At 44.9% G+C, this 16,836-nt stretch overlaps 1 protein-coding gene across 2 annotated transcripts in view; it reads left to right on the top strand.

The window, feature by feature from the left end:
* Nucleotides 1-16,836, top strand: part of NOL10 (nucleolar protein 10) — a 109,926-nt gene that overhangs the window by 33,582 nt on the left and 59,508 nt on the right. For both annotated transcript variants that reach the window (XM_056564184.1, XM_056564185.1), the window contains exons 11-13: nt 2,470-2,619; nt 7,227-7,293; nt 13,933-13,985. In XM_056564184.1, the coding sequence (XP_056420159.1) occupies nt 2,470-2,619; nt 7,227-7,293; nt 13,933-13,985 (270 nt within the window). The remainder of the gene's footprint in view (nt 1-2,469; nt 2,620-7,226; nt 7,294-13,932; nt 13,986-16,836) is intronic.

Below are 16,836 nucleotides of genomic sequence, written 5' to 3'. Positions count from 1 at the left end.
ACAGTCATAAAATCCTAATCCACGCACAGCCATATGACCTAGTTGTGATCATGGCGGGGGAACTCCTGCCGCAGTCAGCATGTATTTGGGTGTGTATATAGAAAATCTGAATCACAGAAGAAAGATATTATTAATCTAATAAAATCCTTAAACATCATCTGTGACTGCAGCTGAACCCCGGCATCCTCCTCCCTACAGGAAGTAGATATAAGGAGCGGAGAACCTCACCTTGTAGAGCAGTTTAGTAGTTCTTTGCCCAAAATCATTGTTGGGATTGAACTGTGTACCTTTGTTGTTAAAAGGGTACTCCCGTGGAAAACTTTTTTTTTTTTTTTTTTTTTTTATATTTACTTAAAAAAAAGTTAAACAGATTTTTAAATCACTTCTATTAAAAAATCTTAATCCTTACAGTACTTTTTAGGGGCTGTATACTAAAGAGAAATCCAAAAAATGTATGCATTTCCTCTGGTATCATGACCACAGTGCTCTCTGTTGTCCATTTCATGAACTGTCCAGAGCAGGAGAAAATCCCCATAGCAAACATATGCTGCTCTGGACAGTTCCTTAAATGGACAGCAGAGGTCAGCAAAGAGCACTGTGGTCATGACATCAGAGGAAATGCATTTCTTTTTTGGATTTCTCTTTAGTATACAGCCCCCAAAATGTACTGGAAGGATTAAGATGTTTTAATAGAAGTAATTTACAAATCTGTTTTTGGCACAAGTTGATTTAAAAAAAATAAGTTTTCCACAGGAGTTCCTCTTTAACCCCTTAAGGACTAAGCCCATTTTGGCCTTAAGGACTCAGACAATTTAATTTTTACGTTTTCGTTTTTTCCTCCTCGCCTTCCTCCTTTTTTCCTCCTCAGCTTGTTTTTTGCGTGACCAGTTGTCTTTTGTAATGACTCATTATATCATAAAATGTATGGCGCAACCAAAAAACACTATTTTTGTGGGGAAATTAAAAAGAAAAACACAATTTTGCTCATTTTGGAAGGTTTCGTTTTCACGCTGTACAATTTACGGTAAAAATGACGTGTTCTTTATTCTGAGGGTCAATACGATTAATATGATACCCATTATTACATACTTTTATATTATTGTTCTGCTTAAAAAAAATCACAAACTTTTTAACCAAATTAGTATGTTTATAATCCATTTATTTTGATGACCTATAACTTTTTCATTTTTCCTTATAAGCGGCGGTAAGAGGGCTCATTTTTTGCGCCATGATCTGTACTTTTTTTTGATACCACATTTGCATATAAAAAACTTTTAATACATTTTTTATCATTTTTTATTTTTTTTATAAAATGTATTAAAGTAGAAATTTTTGCCTTTTTTTTTTTTTACGTTCACTCCGTTCACCATACAAGATCATTAACATTTTATTTTAATAGTTCGGACATTTACGCACGCGGCGATACCAAATATGTCTATTAAATTATTTTTTTACGCTTTTTGGGGGTAAAATAGGAAAAAACTGACATTTAACTTTTTTATTGGGGGAGGGGATTTTTCACATTTTTTTTACTTTTAAATTTTTTAAATTTTTTTTTTTACACTTGAATAGTCCCCATAGGGGACTATTCATAGCAATACCATGATTGCTAATACTGATCTGTTCTATGTATAGGACATAGAACAGATCAGTGTTATTGGCGATCTTCTGCTCTGGTCTGCTCGATCTCAGACCAGAGCAGAAGATGCCGGGAGCCGGACAGAGGCAGGTGAGGGGACCTCCGTGCAGCGTTCTGAATGATCGGATCCCTGCAGCAGCGCTGCAGGCGATCCGATCATTCACTGAAATCGCGTACTGCCGCAGATGCCAGGATCTGTATTGATCCCAACATCTGAGGGGTTAATGGCGGACGCCCGCGAGATCGCGGGCGTCGGACATTGCCGGCGGGTCCCTGGCTGCGATCAGCACCGGGATCAGCCGCGCATGACCTGGGCATCGCTCCGATGCCCGCGGTTATGCTCAGGACGTTAATGTACGTCCTGGTGCGTTAAGTACCACCGCACCAGGACGTACATTTACGTCCTGCGTCCTTAAGGGGTTAAAGGGGTTATTCAGGAATACAAAAACAGAGCTGATTTCTTCTAAAAAAAAATAAAATAAAAATCACCACACCTGTCCTCAGGTTGTGTGTGGTATTGCAACTTGGCTCCTTTCACTTCACTGAAACTGAGCTGCAATACCACACACAACCTGAGGACAGGTGTGGTGCTGTTTTTGTAAGAAATTAGCCTTGTTTTTGTTTTATTTTTTATCCTGGATAACACCTTCATCTACCCTCCAATCAGACTTAGTGGTTATGCCATAAATCAGTCACCCTGTGCCATAAACAATAGTCCCTGTAATTCCTCCTTTTATTGGGGATATCAAGTACATAGCCGATAAATAAGCAACGCAATTGCGCCATTCCGTGCTGCAAATGACTATTGTAATTCTGTGTCCCCTTTGCAGGTTCTTCTGTATGATCTTCGCTCCAACCGACCGCTGCTAGTAAAGGATCACCAGTACGGCCTGCCCATCAAATCCATACAGTTTCACGATCCATTAGAGCTTGTTATATCTTCTGATTCCAGAATCATCAAAATGTGGAACAAGGATAATGTAAGTGCACATAGTTGTGTAGAGCAGTGTTTTTCCTACTAGGGTTCCTCCAGCTGCTGCAAAACTACAACTCCCAGCATGCCCGGACAGCCAAAGGCTGTCCGGGCATGCTGGGAGTTGTAGTTTTGCAACAGCTGTAGGCACCCTGGTTGGGAAACACTGATGTTGTGTAAACGCAAATAGAATTTTCAGTCGAAACTTGTTATGACTGATAAGTTAGTGATGTCGGCTATAAATGTTACGAGAAAACACGTTACAGATGCCTTGCTTGGTTCTAAGTAGAGATGAGCAAACTTAGAGTAAATTCGATTCGTCACGAACTTCTCGGCTCGGCAGTTGATGACTTATCCTGCATAAATGAGTTCAGCTTTCAGGTGCTCCGGTGGGCTGGAAAAGGTGGATACAGTCCTAGACTCTTTCCTAGGACTGTATCCACCTTTTCCAGCCCACCGGAGCACCTGAAAGCTGAACTAATTTATGCAGGAAAAGTCATCAACTGTCGAGCCGAGAAGTTCGTGACGAATTGAATTTACTGTTTGTTCGCTCATCTCTAGTTCTAATCCATGATTACACAAATCTAAAGCTGGTCATACACATTAAAGAGGTACAGTGTCCAACCCTCTAAAATTGAGATCACACACCTTTTTAAAGTTTCTTGAGACGCCCTTCCTTTCCTGAGATATGGGAGTTAATTGTTTGTCTGACAATTCAGGGAATAGTCAGATGGGCGTGAACTTAAAGGGGTTCTCCACCAGAAGGTGATTTTAGTACTTTCCTGGTAGACAGTAATGGACATGCTTAGGAAGGATCTGTGCTTGTCTTGGGGCTAAATGGCTAGGTCATGAGATTACCATAACACTGTGGCTAGCTTTTTGTGAACTGGTATTTCCTGTTTGAGTTTCTTCTTTTGCCTACAAGTCCCATAATTCTATTTTCCTCCCTCCCACACATCAGCCACCCCACCCACTGAAACATAAATGAGCTGCATTCATTCAAAAGACCTGTGGTTTTCAATCAGGGTGCCTACAGCTGTTGCATTAGTTGCAGATTGATCTCTCTCCCAACAAGCGATCGCTCCACCCATTGAAACAGACAGGCTCCCTGTCATCAGCTGACTAGTGAGTCAGGTCTCGGCCGCATTGCAAGCTGGGAAAAATCCGAGACAACAGTCATTTTGTATGCTGATAAAAATAAATATTGGGGTGAAAATCACATAAGAATTGGGAGAAAATCATCACAATGTAATTAAGAAAGGCCTAGCACTCACTAGTTTTGCAGATAAGGTGAATTTCTCGGTCACTCTTCATTGGGGGACACAGATATTGATGGGTATATGCTCTTGCCACTAGGAGGCGCTGACACTAAGGAAAAAGTCAGCTCCTCCGTGCCAGGATATACCTGCCCGCTGGAAGTGAGGTAATCAGTTTTAGCTACTGTCAGTAGGAGGCAAGACACAGGTCTGGTCTAGTCAAGTATGTCTAGTTAGGTTCTTTTTCCTTTGTTATTTTTCTAGGTTGTGCGAAAGGAGCATGGTGCTACCTGATGAGACATGCGACAAAGGGGCACGAAACCCTTTAGAGCCTGCAGGTTGTACCCTGGGTCTGGGTCTCCCACTGCCCCTGCTCACCTCGCTATGGCAGCTTGGCATGATGCAGCGTGGCCATAAACTGGCTGTCTTTGGGTGAGCATAAGAGATGGATCCCCCCCCACCGTCCTTCCTGAAGATGGACTCTGTCCTTTATTGGGAGTGTTTTGTGGGGGCTTGCTCAGAGTTTCTGGGGGGGGGGGGTTGTGTTCTTCTTTCAGCACTTGGCACATGTGGGGTTAATGGCACAGCTTCCCTGTGCCTCTGCTCTTCCCCAGCTACAATGGGTCTGCTGCTCAGCATCAGACAGCACAGCAGCCCTCGTTCCTTGTCTCTTGTAATTCTCACCTGCAGACACAGAATTCTGGGACAATGGTTTTGGGGCCTTTTTTTTTTTTTATTATTTTTTTTTGGGTCAGGTCATTGGTCTTCTGCACCATGCCTCTCTGGAGACGGTTCCTATTTTCCTGGGGTTCTCATCTACACCTTGCCTGTGGTCGCCTTCTGCTCGGGCGTATGCAGGCGTACGCAGCTCTGCCGGGCGATTCTTGCCCTGTTCTCTTGACTTGGTTGATTGTCAGGAAGGGGTTCATTGGTCGTTCCCTTTTCCTTTTTTGTTTACTAGCTGGGCTAGCCCTCTGTCTTGTACTGTGATCTCCTTGGTAGGGGGTTTTCTACCTCCTTCCAGGATGGATGGTAATGATCCATCCGGTCGCCGAGACGACCCTCTCTTGTCTCTATGTGGACTATTGGTTTAGAGTTTCTACACGGCACGGTCCCTTCCTTTGGCGTCCTAGTCCATCTCCATGACCGGTGGGACTTTCCGGTCACTCAGTATTCGGGCCTCGGTTGCCTCTTGGCCCAGGGTCTCGTCTGCGGGCCTTAGGGTCGTTTGGGGCTCAGTTTCCGGACTGACTCTCTTTTTCTGGTGATGGTTGTTCCCACCCTAGGGGACTGCCTTGGTAAGTCCCATCAGTATCTGTGTCACCCAATGAAGAGCGACCGAGAAAATTAGATTTATTTATTTTTTGTACGCACTGTAAAATCTCTTTCTCGTAGTCTTCATTGGGGGACACAGCACCCACCCATTTCTTCATGTCTTGTCTGGATTTTCTTTTCTTGAGTTTTTATCCGGGACTCCTTTCTAGGGTCCTTCGGACTTGTCTCTTTGTTGGCTTTTCCTACTGCTTTGTGGCAAAACTGATTACCTCACTTCCAGCAGGCGGGTATATCCTGCCAGGGAGGAGCCAACTTTTTTTTCCTTAGTGTCAGCGCCTCCTAGTGGCAAGAGCATATACCCATCAGTATTTGTGTCCCCCAATGAAGTCTACGAGAGAGAGATTTTACGGTGAGTACAAAAAAAAAAATCTCCTTATTCACATAGTGTCAGGTAACAAGACGTGTTTCGGCAGGATTCCTTCCTCTGCAGAGAAAGGCATCCCACCGAAACGCGTCCTGTTACCTGACACTATGTGAATAAACACCTTTTCTGCAAAACTGGTAAGTGCTAGGCCTTTCTTAATTTACGCTGATCTCTTCTTGCCACGTGCACCACCACCAGCTACGGAAGTGCTGACCACGATCTTCCACAGGGGCGTGTATTAGGCAGACAGTCCCCTTAATGTGCATTATTCACACCCTCTGACAAACTATAAACCTACATATCTCAGGAACAGAAGTATGTTTTAAGAAACTTTAAAAAAAGATGTTTGATCAGGGCAACTAAGCTATTTAATGACTGCATAATCTAATTTTTGGGGGGTTGGCCAAAAGTTTTCTTCAAAGTCTGTCAAGTCAATCAGTTTTGGTGGGGTTGGCAAACCAACTGTGTATTGGAGCCGGGAGTGCTCCCTACTTTTCCCAGATGACTCTCTTGATCTTGAGGTGATAATCCACCGCCACAGGGGTCTGGCAGGGGCTTTCTCCCCAAAAGTGCATGTGTATGGGGTAATTATGAGAGTTAGGGTAAGTGCACAGCCGACCATGACAAAAAAACAAAACGGACAATCGGTTGTTCAATTGACATCACTGAACCCCAATGGGTGCCATTTACTTTAATGGGGTCCATCTGGTTTCTATCTGCTGTTTATTTGCAGGATTTGAGCAGGGGGGAAAAACTGCTTGTCTCACTATTTTAACGGATTCTACAAAAGGAGCTTCACTCCCTGCTCTCAGCCTCATGCTTCTCCCTGCCCACTCTCCTAATCGCTAGGGGTCTCAGCCCATGTCAAAATTTTATTTTATTTTTTCTAAAAGGCAGGAACACTTTAAAGGGGTAGTCCCACCCTAGACATCTTATCCCCTATCCAAAGGATAGGGGATAAGATGTCTGACCACGGGGGTCCTGCCGCTGGGGACCCCCACAATGTTGCATGCGGCACCCACCTGTTTCTTGTCCGGAAGCGCTGGAGGGACTGCGTCGCGACCACGGGAACGGAAGTCCGTGACGTCAGGACTCCGCCCCCGTGTGACGTCACGCCCCGTCCCCTCAATGCAAGTCTATGGGAGGGGGCGTGTCCTTTGGATAGGGGATAAGATGTCTAGGGTGGGAGTACCCCTTTAAAGGCACTCTATGTAGAGAGGAGTATTGCATGCTGTAATGGTCGGCCAGCCCAGTGTTCTAGATCTGTAGTTTTCATACTGTAAATGTAGCAGCTCTATGCAGTCTTATCTTCTGGTTCCATCAAAAAACCATTTATGACTGTAAATCTCCGGGGCGTGTGCCCTACTTTCATTGTAGATGTGGGATTATGTAAATGTTGTGATTGCTTCCTACATTGTTAATCAAAGCTATTCTAGATTTCAGTCCAGGTCAGACGATGCTTACAGATACCATCTTATACATACACATGGCAGAGAATGTGCCCAGCCATACGCCTCCCCCTAAGTATTCAGAATACTGGGCAGAAGGGTTCTTATCTGCCGACACATGTTTTTGTGACGGCTCTTCTGGGTCCTATAAACCACATGATGGTTCTTACAGCTTGGTTTACTAATATTAGATTATACTTTTTTTCCACAGGGCAAAGTTCTTACCTCTCTTGAACCTGAGGCCGATGTGAATGATGTTTGTCTGTATCCTAATTCAGGTAAGAAAGCTCCTTGGATACATTGCACCTTCACTCGCCTTTCTTCACTACATAGTAGGAGGCATTGGGGGAGAGTTATCAAAATCTGTGTAGAGGAAAAGTGCTCATAGCAACCAATCAGATCGCTTCTTTCAGAGGCCTTTTTAAAAAAATGAAAGAAGCAATCTGGTTGCTATGGGCAACTGCACGACTTTTCCTCTACACAGGTTTTGATAAATCCCCCCTAATGTGTCTATTTCTTCCAAAACTGGGAATGCGCTCTGCACAAGTAGGGAGACACCTAGTGGCAGCTTTTTTATACACAGATAAAACATAGAAAACTTCATTTTTTTTTTTTTTAAACAAAGAAAGATTTTGTATTTACCACAAGGAGTGCAATAGCAAAAAGTGAGTGCCCATTTAACCAACTAAGGACCAAGCCCATTTTCACCTTAATCCCTTAAGGTCAAAGCCAATGTTTCACTGTAGGACCACGTTCTTTGCACATCTGACCACTGTCACTTTAAACATTAATAATGTTTATTATTTTTATGCTTTTACTTTTCATTCTGATTCCGAGAATTGTTTTTTCGTGACATATTCTACTTTATGTTAGTGGTAAATTTTTGTCAATTCTTGCATCAATTCTTGGTGAAAGATTCCCAAATTTTAGGAAAGAATTGAAAATTTCGAATTTTACTAACTTTGAATCTCTCTGCTTGTAAGGAAAATGGATATTCCAAATAAATTATATATTGATTCACATATACAATATGTCTTCTTTAGGTTTGCATCATAAAGTTGACATGTTTTTACTTTTGGAAGACACCAGAGGGATTCAAAGTTCATCAGCAATTTTCCAATTTTTCACAACATTTTCAAACTAACAGGCTGGTGTAGCCCCAACTTTTCCTTTTCATAAGGGGTAAAAGGAGAAAAAGCCCCCCAAAATTTCTAGTGCAATTTCTCCGTAAGGAAATACCCCATATGTGACCCTAAACTGTTTGCTTGAAATACGACAATGCTCCGAAGTGAGAGAGCACCATGCGCATTTGAGGATTAAGTTTGGGATTGCATAGGGGTGGACATAGGGGTATTCTACGCCAGTGATTCCCAAACAGGGTGCCTCCAGCTGTTGCAAAACTCCCAGCATACCTGGACAGTCAGTGGCTGTCGGGAAATGCTGGGAGTTGTTGTTTTGCAACAGCTGGAAGCTCCATTTTGGAAACACTGCAGTAAGATATGTTTTTCATTTTTATTGGGGGGGGGGCAGTGTAAGGGGGTGTATATGTAGTGTTTTACCCTTTATTATGTGGTAGTGTAGTGTTTTAGGGTACATTCACACAGGCGAAGGTTTACAGTGAGTTTCCCGCTAGGAGTTTGCGCTGCGGTGAAAAATTTGCCGCAGCTCATACTTGAAGCAGGAAACTTACTGTAAGCCTGCCGTGTGAATGTACCCTGTACGTTCACATGGGGGGGGGGGGGCAAACCTCCAGCTGTTTCAAAACTACAACTCCCAGCATGTATTTACGGACTGTGCATGCTGGGAGTTGTACTTTTGCAATAGCTGGAGGCACACTGGTTGGAAAACCTTCAGTTAGGTTCTGTTACCTAACTCAGTATTTTCCAACCAGTGTGCCTCCAGCTGTTGCAAAAGCGAGATGTATTTATGCAACAGCTGGAGGTATGCAACTACAACTCCCAGTATGCCGAGACAGCTGTTAGCTGTTTGGCCATGCTGGGAGTTGTAGTTTTTCAAGATCTAGAGGGCCCCAGTTTAGAGACCACTGCACAGTGATCTCCAAACTGTAGCCCTCCAGCTGTTGCAAAACTACAAATCCCAGCATGCCCAAACAGCTGTCTGGGCATGCTGGGAGTTATAGTTTTGCAACATCTTTGAGCTACAGTTTAGAGACCACTGTATAGTGGTCTCAAACTGTAGCCCTCCAGATGTTGCTAGGCAACTCACCATCTTCCGTAGGATCCAGGGAGCCGCATCGCCGTCCTCTGCTGCTGCCGATCTCCACCGTCAATCGTCGCCTCCGCCGCGGCCGATGGGTAAGTGGACTTCGGTGCCTTTCCCCTTTCTGCCCCGCCTATTGTGGGTGGCCAGAACGGGGAAACTGAAAGTTAACTGCCCCCGATCTGCTCTTGGTCGGCATTTCTATACGACCAATAGCAGGGATAGGAGGGGTGGCACCCTTCAGGTGGATCGTGGGTGTCTTGCACAATCCCGTTCCCCCTTATTTTGACCCGGAATTGCGCAAATCGCCCATGTGAATTCACCTGATGACCCCCCTGGGGGCGGGGCTGGGACCGAAATTCCCACGGAGGTACGCATACGTCCTTGGTCCTTAAGGGGTTAAGGACCAGAGCATTTTTGTTTGGTTAAGGACCAGAGCATTTCTGACCACTTTCACGTTAAGCATTAATAACTCTGGGATGCTTTTACTTATGACTTTGATTCCGAGATTTGTTTGTTTTCGTGACACATTCTACTTTAACATAGTGGTAAATTTTTGCTGAAACATGAATCATTTCTTGGTGAAAAATTCCAAAATGTCATGGTAAATTAGAAAATTTTGCACTTTTTTAACTTTGAAACTCTTTGCTTATAAGGAAAATAGATATCCCAAATAAATTATATATTGATTCACATATACAGGGTGGGCCATTTATATGGATACACATTAATAAAATGGGAATGGTTGGTGATATTACCTTCCTGTTTGTGGCACATTAATATATGTGAGGGGGGAAACTTTTCAAGATGGGTTGTGACCATGGTGGCCATTTTGAAGTTGGCCATTTTGAATCCAACTTTTATTTTTTCAATAGGAAGAGGGTCATGTGACACATCAAATGTATTGGGAATTTCACAAGAAAAACAATGATGTGCTTGGTTTTAACGTAACTTTATTCTTTCATGAGTTATTTACAAGTTTCTGACCACTTATAACATGTGTTCAATGTGCTGCCCATTGTGTTGGATTGTCAATGCAACCCTCTTCTCCCACTCTTCACACACTGATAGCAACACCGCAGGAGAAATGCTAGCACAGGCTTCCAGTATCCGTATACACTGCTATATACTACTATATACACCGCAGGAGAAATGCTAGCACAGGCTTCCAGTATCCGTATACACTGCTATATACTACTATATACACCGCAGGAGAAATGCTAGCACAGGCTTCCAGTATCCATAGTTTCAGGTGCTGCACATCTCGTATCTTCACAGCATAGACAATTGTCTTCAGATGACCCCAAAGATAAAAGTCTAAGGGGGTCAGATCGGGAGACCTTGGGGGCCATTCAACTGGCCCACGATGACCAATCCACTTTCCAGGAAACTGATAATCTAGGAATGCTCAGACCTGGCACGTTCCCTGAGTTTTTCTAGCAAGATGGTGACCACCACATTATGGGTGTCAGGTCCGAGCATTCCTAGATGAACAGTTTCCTGGAAAGTGGATTGGTCGTCGTGGGCCAGTTGAATGGCCCCCAAGGTCTCCCGATCTGACCCCCTTAGACTTTTATCTTTGGGGTCATCTGAAGGCAATTGTCTATGCTGTGAAGATACGAGATGTCCAGCACCTGAAACTACGGATACTGGAAGCCTGTGCTAGCATTTCTCCTGCGGTGTATATAGTAGTATATAGCAGTGTATACGGATACTGGAAGCCTGTGCTAGCATTTCTCCTGCGGTGTATATAGTAGTCTATAGCAGTGTATACGGACACTGGAAGCCTGTGCTAGCATTTCTCCTGCGGTGTATATAGTAGTATATAGCAGTGTATACGGATACTGGAAGCCTGTGCTAGTATTTCTCCTGCGGTGTTGCTATCAGTGTGTGAAGAGTGGGAGAAGAGGGTTGCATTGACAATCCAACACAATGGGCAGCACATTGAACACATTGGATTCAAAATGGCCGACTTCAAAATGGCCACCATGGTCCCCACCCATCTTAAGTTCCCCCCTCACATATACTAATGTGCCACAAACAGGAAGTTAATATCACCAACCATTTTATTAAGGTGTATCCATATAAATGGCCCACCCTGTATAATGTCTGCTTTATGTTTGCATAATAAAGTTGACATGTTTTTTCTTTTGGAAAACATCAGAGGGCTTCAAAGTTCAGCAGCAATTTTCCTAATCATAAATAATCATACATTTTCTAAATCATTTTAGAAATACCCCATTATAAAAACTGCACCCCACAAAGTATTCAAAATGGCATTCAGTAAGCGTGTTATCCCTTTAGGTGTTTCACAGGAATAGCAGCAAAGTGAAGGCGAAAATTCAAAATCTTCATTTTTTTTTACACTCGCATGTTCTTGTAGACGCAGTTTTTGAATTTTAACAAGGGGTAAAAGGAGAGAAAACCCTCCCCCTAAGGGAAGGTGCAACAATGGGATTTTGGAGAGGGAGTTTTTCACAAATAGTTTTTTGGGGACATGTCACATTTAGGAAGCCCATATGGTGCCAGAATAGCAGAAAAACCCCAACATGGCATACTATTTTGGAAACTGCACCCCTCAAGGAATGTAACAAAGGGTACAGTGAGCCTTAACACCCCACAGGTGTAAATTTCCCACAAAAATGCTGGTTTTCCCCCAAAATATAAAATTTTTACAAGGGGTAATAGAAGAAAATGCCCCCCAAAATTTGTAACCCCATCTCTTTTGAGTATGGAGATACCCCATATGTTGACGTCAAGTGCACTTTGGGCGCACTACAATGCTCAGAAGAGAAGGAGACACATTTGGCTTTTGGAAAGCAAATATTGCTGAAATGGTTTTTGGGGAGCATGTCACATTTAGGAAGCACCTATGGTGCCAGAATAGCAAAAAACAAGCCCTACATGGCATACTATTTTGGAAACACTCCTCAAGGCAGGTAACAAGGGGTACAGTGAGCCTTTACACACCACGGGTGCTTGACAAATTTCCACTAAAGTTGGACGTGAAAATGAAAAATGTGATTTTTTTTTTTCCCCCCTAAAATACTGGTGTTACCCCAAACTTTTCATTTTCACAAGGGGTAATAGGAGAAAAAGCCTCCCAAAATTTTTAACCCCATTTCTATGGAAAAGTGCTCTGCGGGCGAACTACAATGCTCAGAAGAGAAGGAGCTCCATTGAGCTTTTGGAGAGAGAATTTGGTTGGAATGGAAGTCGGGGGCCATGTGCATTTACAAAGCCCCCATGATGCCGGAACAGTGGACCCCCCCCCCCCCCCCCCACAAACACATGTGACTCCACTTTGTAAACTACACCCCTCACAGAATGTAATAAGGGGTGCAGTGAGTATTTACACCCCACTGGCTTTTGACAGATCTTTGGAACAGTGGGCTGTGCAAATGAAAAATTACTTTTATTATTTTCATGGACCACTGTTCCATAAATCTGTCAGACACCTGTGGGGCGTAATTGCTCACTGTACCCCTTATTACATTACATGAGGGGTGTAGTTTCCAAAATGGGGTCACATGTGGGAGGGTGGACACTGTTCTGGCACCATGGGGCTTTGTAAACGCACATGGCCTTCAATTCCAGGAACATTCTCCCTCCAAAAGCCCAATGGCGCTCATTCTCTTCAGATCATTGTAGTTCGCCCGCAGAGCACTTCACATCGACATATGGGGTATTTTTATACTCAGAAGAAATGGTGTTAAAAAATTTGGGGGGATTTCTTCCTATTACCCCTTGTGAAAATGAAAAATTTGTGATAACGCCGGCATCCTCGCGTGTCCTCCAGGTATCTGCCGCCGGTCACACACACCATCCGCATCAACTGCCTCCGCAGACGTCGCCGCCATCTTCCCAGTCCTGACCGGGCCAATCGCAGGGGATATCCTTGCTCCTATCCTTTAGGATGAACAGGGCAGCTCCGATCATCCTTATTTTTCGGGCGATCCGGTCACCAGAGACCTGATCTGCCCAGAATCCCCGATTTGAAACCCGATTTTCCCCCCAGGGGTTTGCACGGAATGCCTGCTGAATGATGGCTAGCGACGGGGACTGGAATTCCCATAGGCGTACTGGTACGTCCTTGATCTTTAAGTGTCAGGGCATACCGGTACGCCCTTGGTCCCTAAGTGGTTAAGCTGTTGCATGGTTCCATTTATTTAAAGGTGCAGTTTTTGCCTGCATAGCGCCACTCCCGTTCACCTGACCGTTCAGGAAAAAAAAATCTCCTAAATTCTCAATATCCTAGTGCAGTGTTTCCCAACCAGAGTGCCTCCAGCTGTTGCCAAACTACAGCTCCCAGCATGTGCAGCCATGCTGGTAATTGTAGTTTGTTGAGAAGCGCTGTCCTAGTTATAAGCAATCGCCTTATGAGATGGGAATACATTGCTGCAGTGCTTAAAGTTTAATGACAGAGGGCGCTGTTATTTCAGTGTCAATAAATGTTGCAAAGCCTCATATAGAACACCAATGTTAAGTATATATTATGTGTGTAGAATCTTCTCAGCCTGCGGTAAACCAGCAGTATTAAAACTCATTCCCGGTCAATGTTTGATCTGCACTGGTAAAATAGTGATATGATGCCGAACTTTCCCATGATCCTATCATCGGGCTGCATCTAGTCTCAGCGCCCGCGCAGCTGCCGGCTGATAAACATATTTTCCTGATCTCTTGTTATGTATCCGCAGGAATGCTGTTCACAGCTAGCGAAGCTCCTAAGATGAATGTCTATTATATTCCGGTAAGTTTAGCCCGTTCGGTATAATGGGCTGCGACATGGCATCCATCCTTTTTTTTTTTTCTCATTGCAAGTGAAGTAATATGCTTAGATCAGTGTATTCCCGCACCAATAATTTTTACAATCTTCTGACATGATGGGTGCCAAGATCTCCACAATCACAAAATTGGGGGACAAAAGCGCTCTGCTATGCATTGAGCCCTACAGTGCGTAGCAGACATGAAGGGGCACAGACCTCAGCTGAGTGGGTGGTGGCCTGAGAAATAAGATACCCACTGATCACTAAAATTGTCACCCAGGTTTCCCACAGCCCTAAGTGGCAGATCCAGCCCAGTGATGTGCAACAAAAAGTACATTTTTCTATATATATCTAGGCAGAGCTGACCCTCCAGATTCTATAAAAGCTGGATGAGTTCCTGTACGGGAATTGCATCGGCTGACTTTCCTATTAAATTGACATCTACAAGGGTGACTATTAAGGGGCCCATCTTAAAGCAGTAGTCCAATATTGAAGAGCGTATCCCCTATTGCCCCCACCCCCCCATCTCCCGTATGGGGCCCGGCTCTGGCCAGATAATGTTTGTCGACCACCGCATGAAGGCTGTCAGAGCCAGAGATTGCCGAATGCAGCTGCCATGCAGTTATATTGAGGGGTCATGTCAGCCATCGCTTCGTGTGGTGGTCGACACGCCCCCTTCATGCGGGCTGCCAGGGCGCCGTACGGGATATCGCAGGGGGTCCCAACGGTCAGAACCCCCTGCGATCTGAAACTTCGGATGGGGATAACTTTTTCAATACTGGAGTACTCCTTTATAAGGGGTACTCCGCCCCTAGACATCTTATCCTCTATCCTTTGGATGGGTGATAAGATGTCTGATCATGGGGTGCAGCCGCTGGGGCCCCCGCGATCTCTGTATCCCCCGGCGTTCGTTTAGAACTCTGAGAGCAGGTGGTGGGGTTGTGACATCACAGCCACGCCAGCCCCCTCCCCCCGCGCCGCCCTTGTGCGGTCAAGCTACGCCACCCTCAATGGCAGCCGCCACGCATCTCCCATAGACTTACATTGAGGGGGCGTGGTGTGACAGCACAAGGGGGTGTGGCCATAACTGCGCAACCCCACTGCTCGCTCCAAAGCGTTCAAAGCAAAATGTTCTGAATGCTAGGGCAGCGGAGTACACCTTTAACCACTTAATGACAAAGGAAGTATATGTAGGTCATGGTGACGTACCATGACATACATTAACACTCCGCCCTGACCGCGAGCACCGGACCAGTGCTCGCGTCATGCGTGGCAGGTCCCGGCTGTTAGCAGCAGCCAGGGACCCGCCGGAAATAGCGGACATCCGTGATCGGGTCGATGTCCGCCATTAACCCCTCAGAAATTTTTTTTATCCAAATATCCTTGGTAAAATGAGGGTGCGTGTGTGTGCATGTGTATACCCCGATACACTGTTTCTGACCCTGCAGAAGCCCCCAGGAAAGGCAGGGGGAGAGAGGCCGTTGCTGCCCGCTTCTCTCCCCCTGCCTTTCCTGGGGTCTAGAGCCCTGCTGCCGCCACTTCTCTCTCCCTTGCTGTCAGGGCCGCTGCCCCATTGCCGGCACCGCTACGCCATTGCCTCCCCCATCCCCGGTTTTATAATTACCTTTTGCCGGGGTCGGGTCCGCACTGCTTCTGGTTCCGGTGTGGCATCTCCTGCGTCATTGCTATGCGCTGCGAGGCGCAATGACGAGTGACATCTTCAACGTGACGTCTCTCGTCATTGCGCATTGCATAGCAACGATGCAGGGGATGCCACACTGGAGCCAGAAGCAGCGCTGACCCGACCCCGGCAACAGGTAGTTATAAAACCGGGGATGGGGGAGGCAATGGGGCAGCGGCGCCGGCAGTCTCTGGACCCCAGGATAGGCAGGGGCAGAGTATCGGGCAGCGACAGCAGGTCTCTGGCCCTGCAAAAGCCGCTGCAGTTCATTGATTTAAAGCACCTGCTTAAATCATTGAACTGCAGCGGCTTATCGGCTTATAACACGCACATAGACTTTAGGCTAAAAATTTTAGCCTACAAAATGCGTGTTATATTCCGATAAATACGGTGTTTGTGTATATATATCATATATATATTTTTTCCCCTGGATAACCCCTTTAAAGTCTACCTGTCGTAGATAATACCATTATATGTATATTTGTAATATACATTGGTTAAAAATGTGTATATTTTTGTCCCTGCAGCTATTGTCTGTGTGTGTCTCTTTGAGGAGTCCAAATACAGGAAGTGAGGACAGGACAAGCAGGGCTCTGTGCACTAAGGAAAATCATGACCGCGTGCACTGAGGCTCTATAACATGCTCCGGGCTCATACATCAGGATGATTGACAAGCCAGGAGTCTGCACAGATCCCTGCTCGTCCTGTCCTCACTTCCTGTTTTTGGACTCCTCATAGAGACACACAGACAATAGCTGCAGGGACAGCATTTTTTTCATCCAAAAATATACACTATTTTTAACCAATGTAAATTACAAATATACATATAATGGTATTATCTACATTATATAAAAAGCTTTTGTTGACAACAGGTACACTTTATGCGCCGGATACTGTACGTGGGAATAGACTCTAAATGTTGAAGAAAAGGATTGTCCAGCGCTGGGCTTGCGGATAAAAGCTTGTTCTTTATTGGAAAATTCACAGAGATCACTCGACAGAGGACCATGTCAGACGCGTTTCACACATAAGTGCATAATCGTAGACTGACAGTCTACGATTAAGTACTTATGTGTGAAACGCGTCAGGCATTGTCCTCTGTCGAGTGATCTCTGTGAATTTTCCAATAAAGAACAAGCTTTTATCCGCAAGCC

The sequence above is a fragment of the Hyla sarda genome, chromosome 3, assembly GCF_029499605.1.
Source record: "Hyla sarda isolate aHylSar1 chromosome 3, aHylSar1.hap1, whole genome shotgun sequence".
In the NCBI taxonomy this organism is placed as follows: domain Eukaryota; kingdom Metazoa; phylum Chordata; class Amphibia; order Anura; family Hylidae; genus Hyla; species Hyla sarda.
This window is presented reverse-complemented; position numbering and strand designations above follow the sequence as displayed.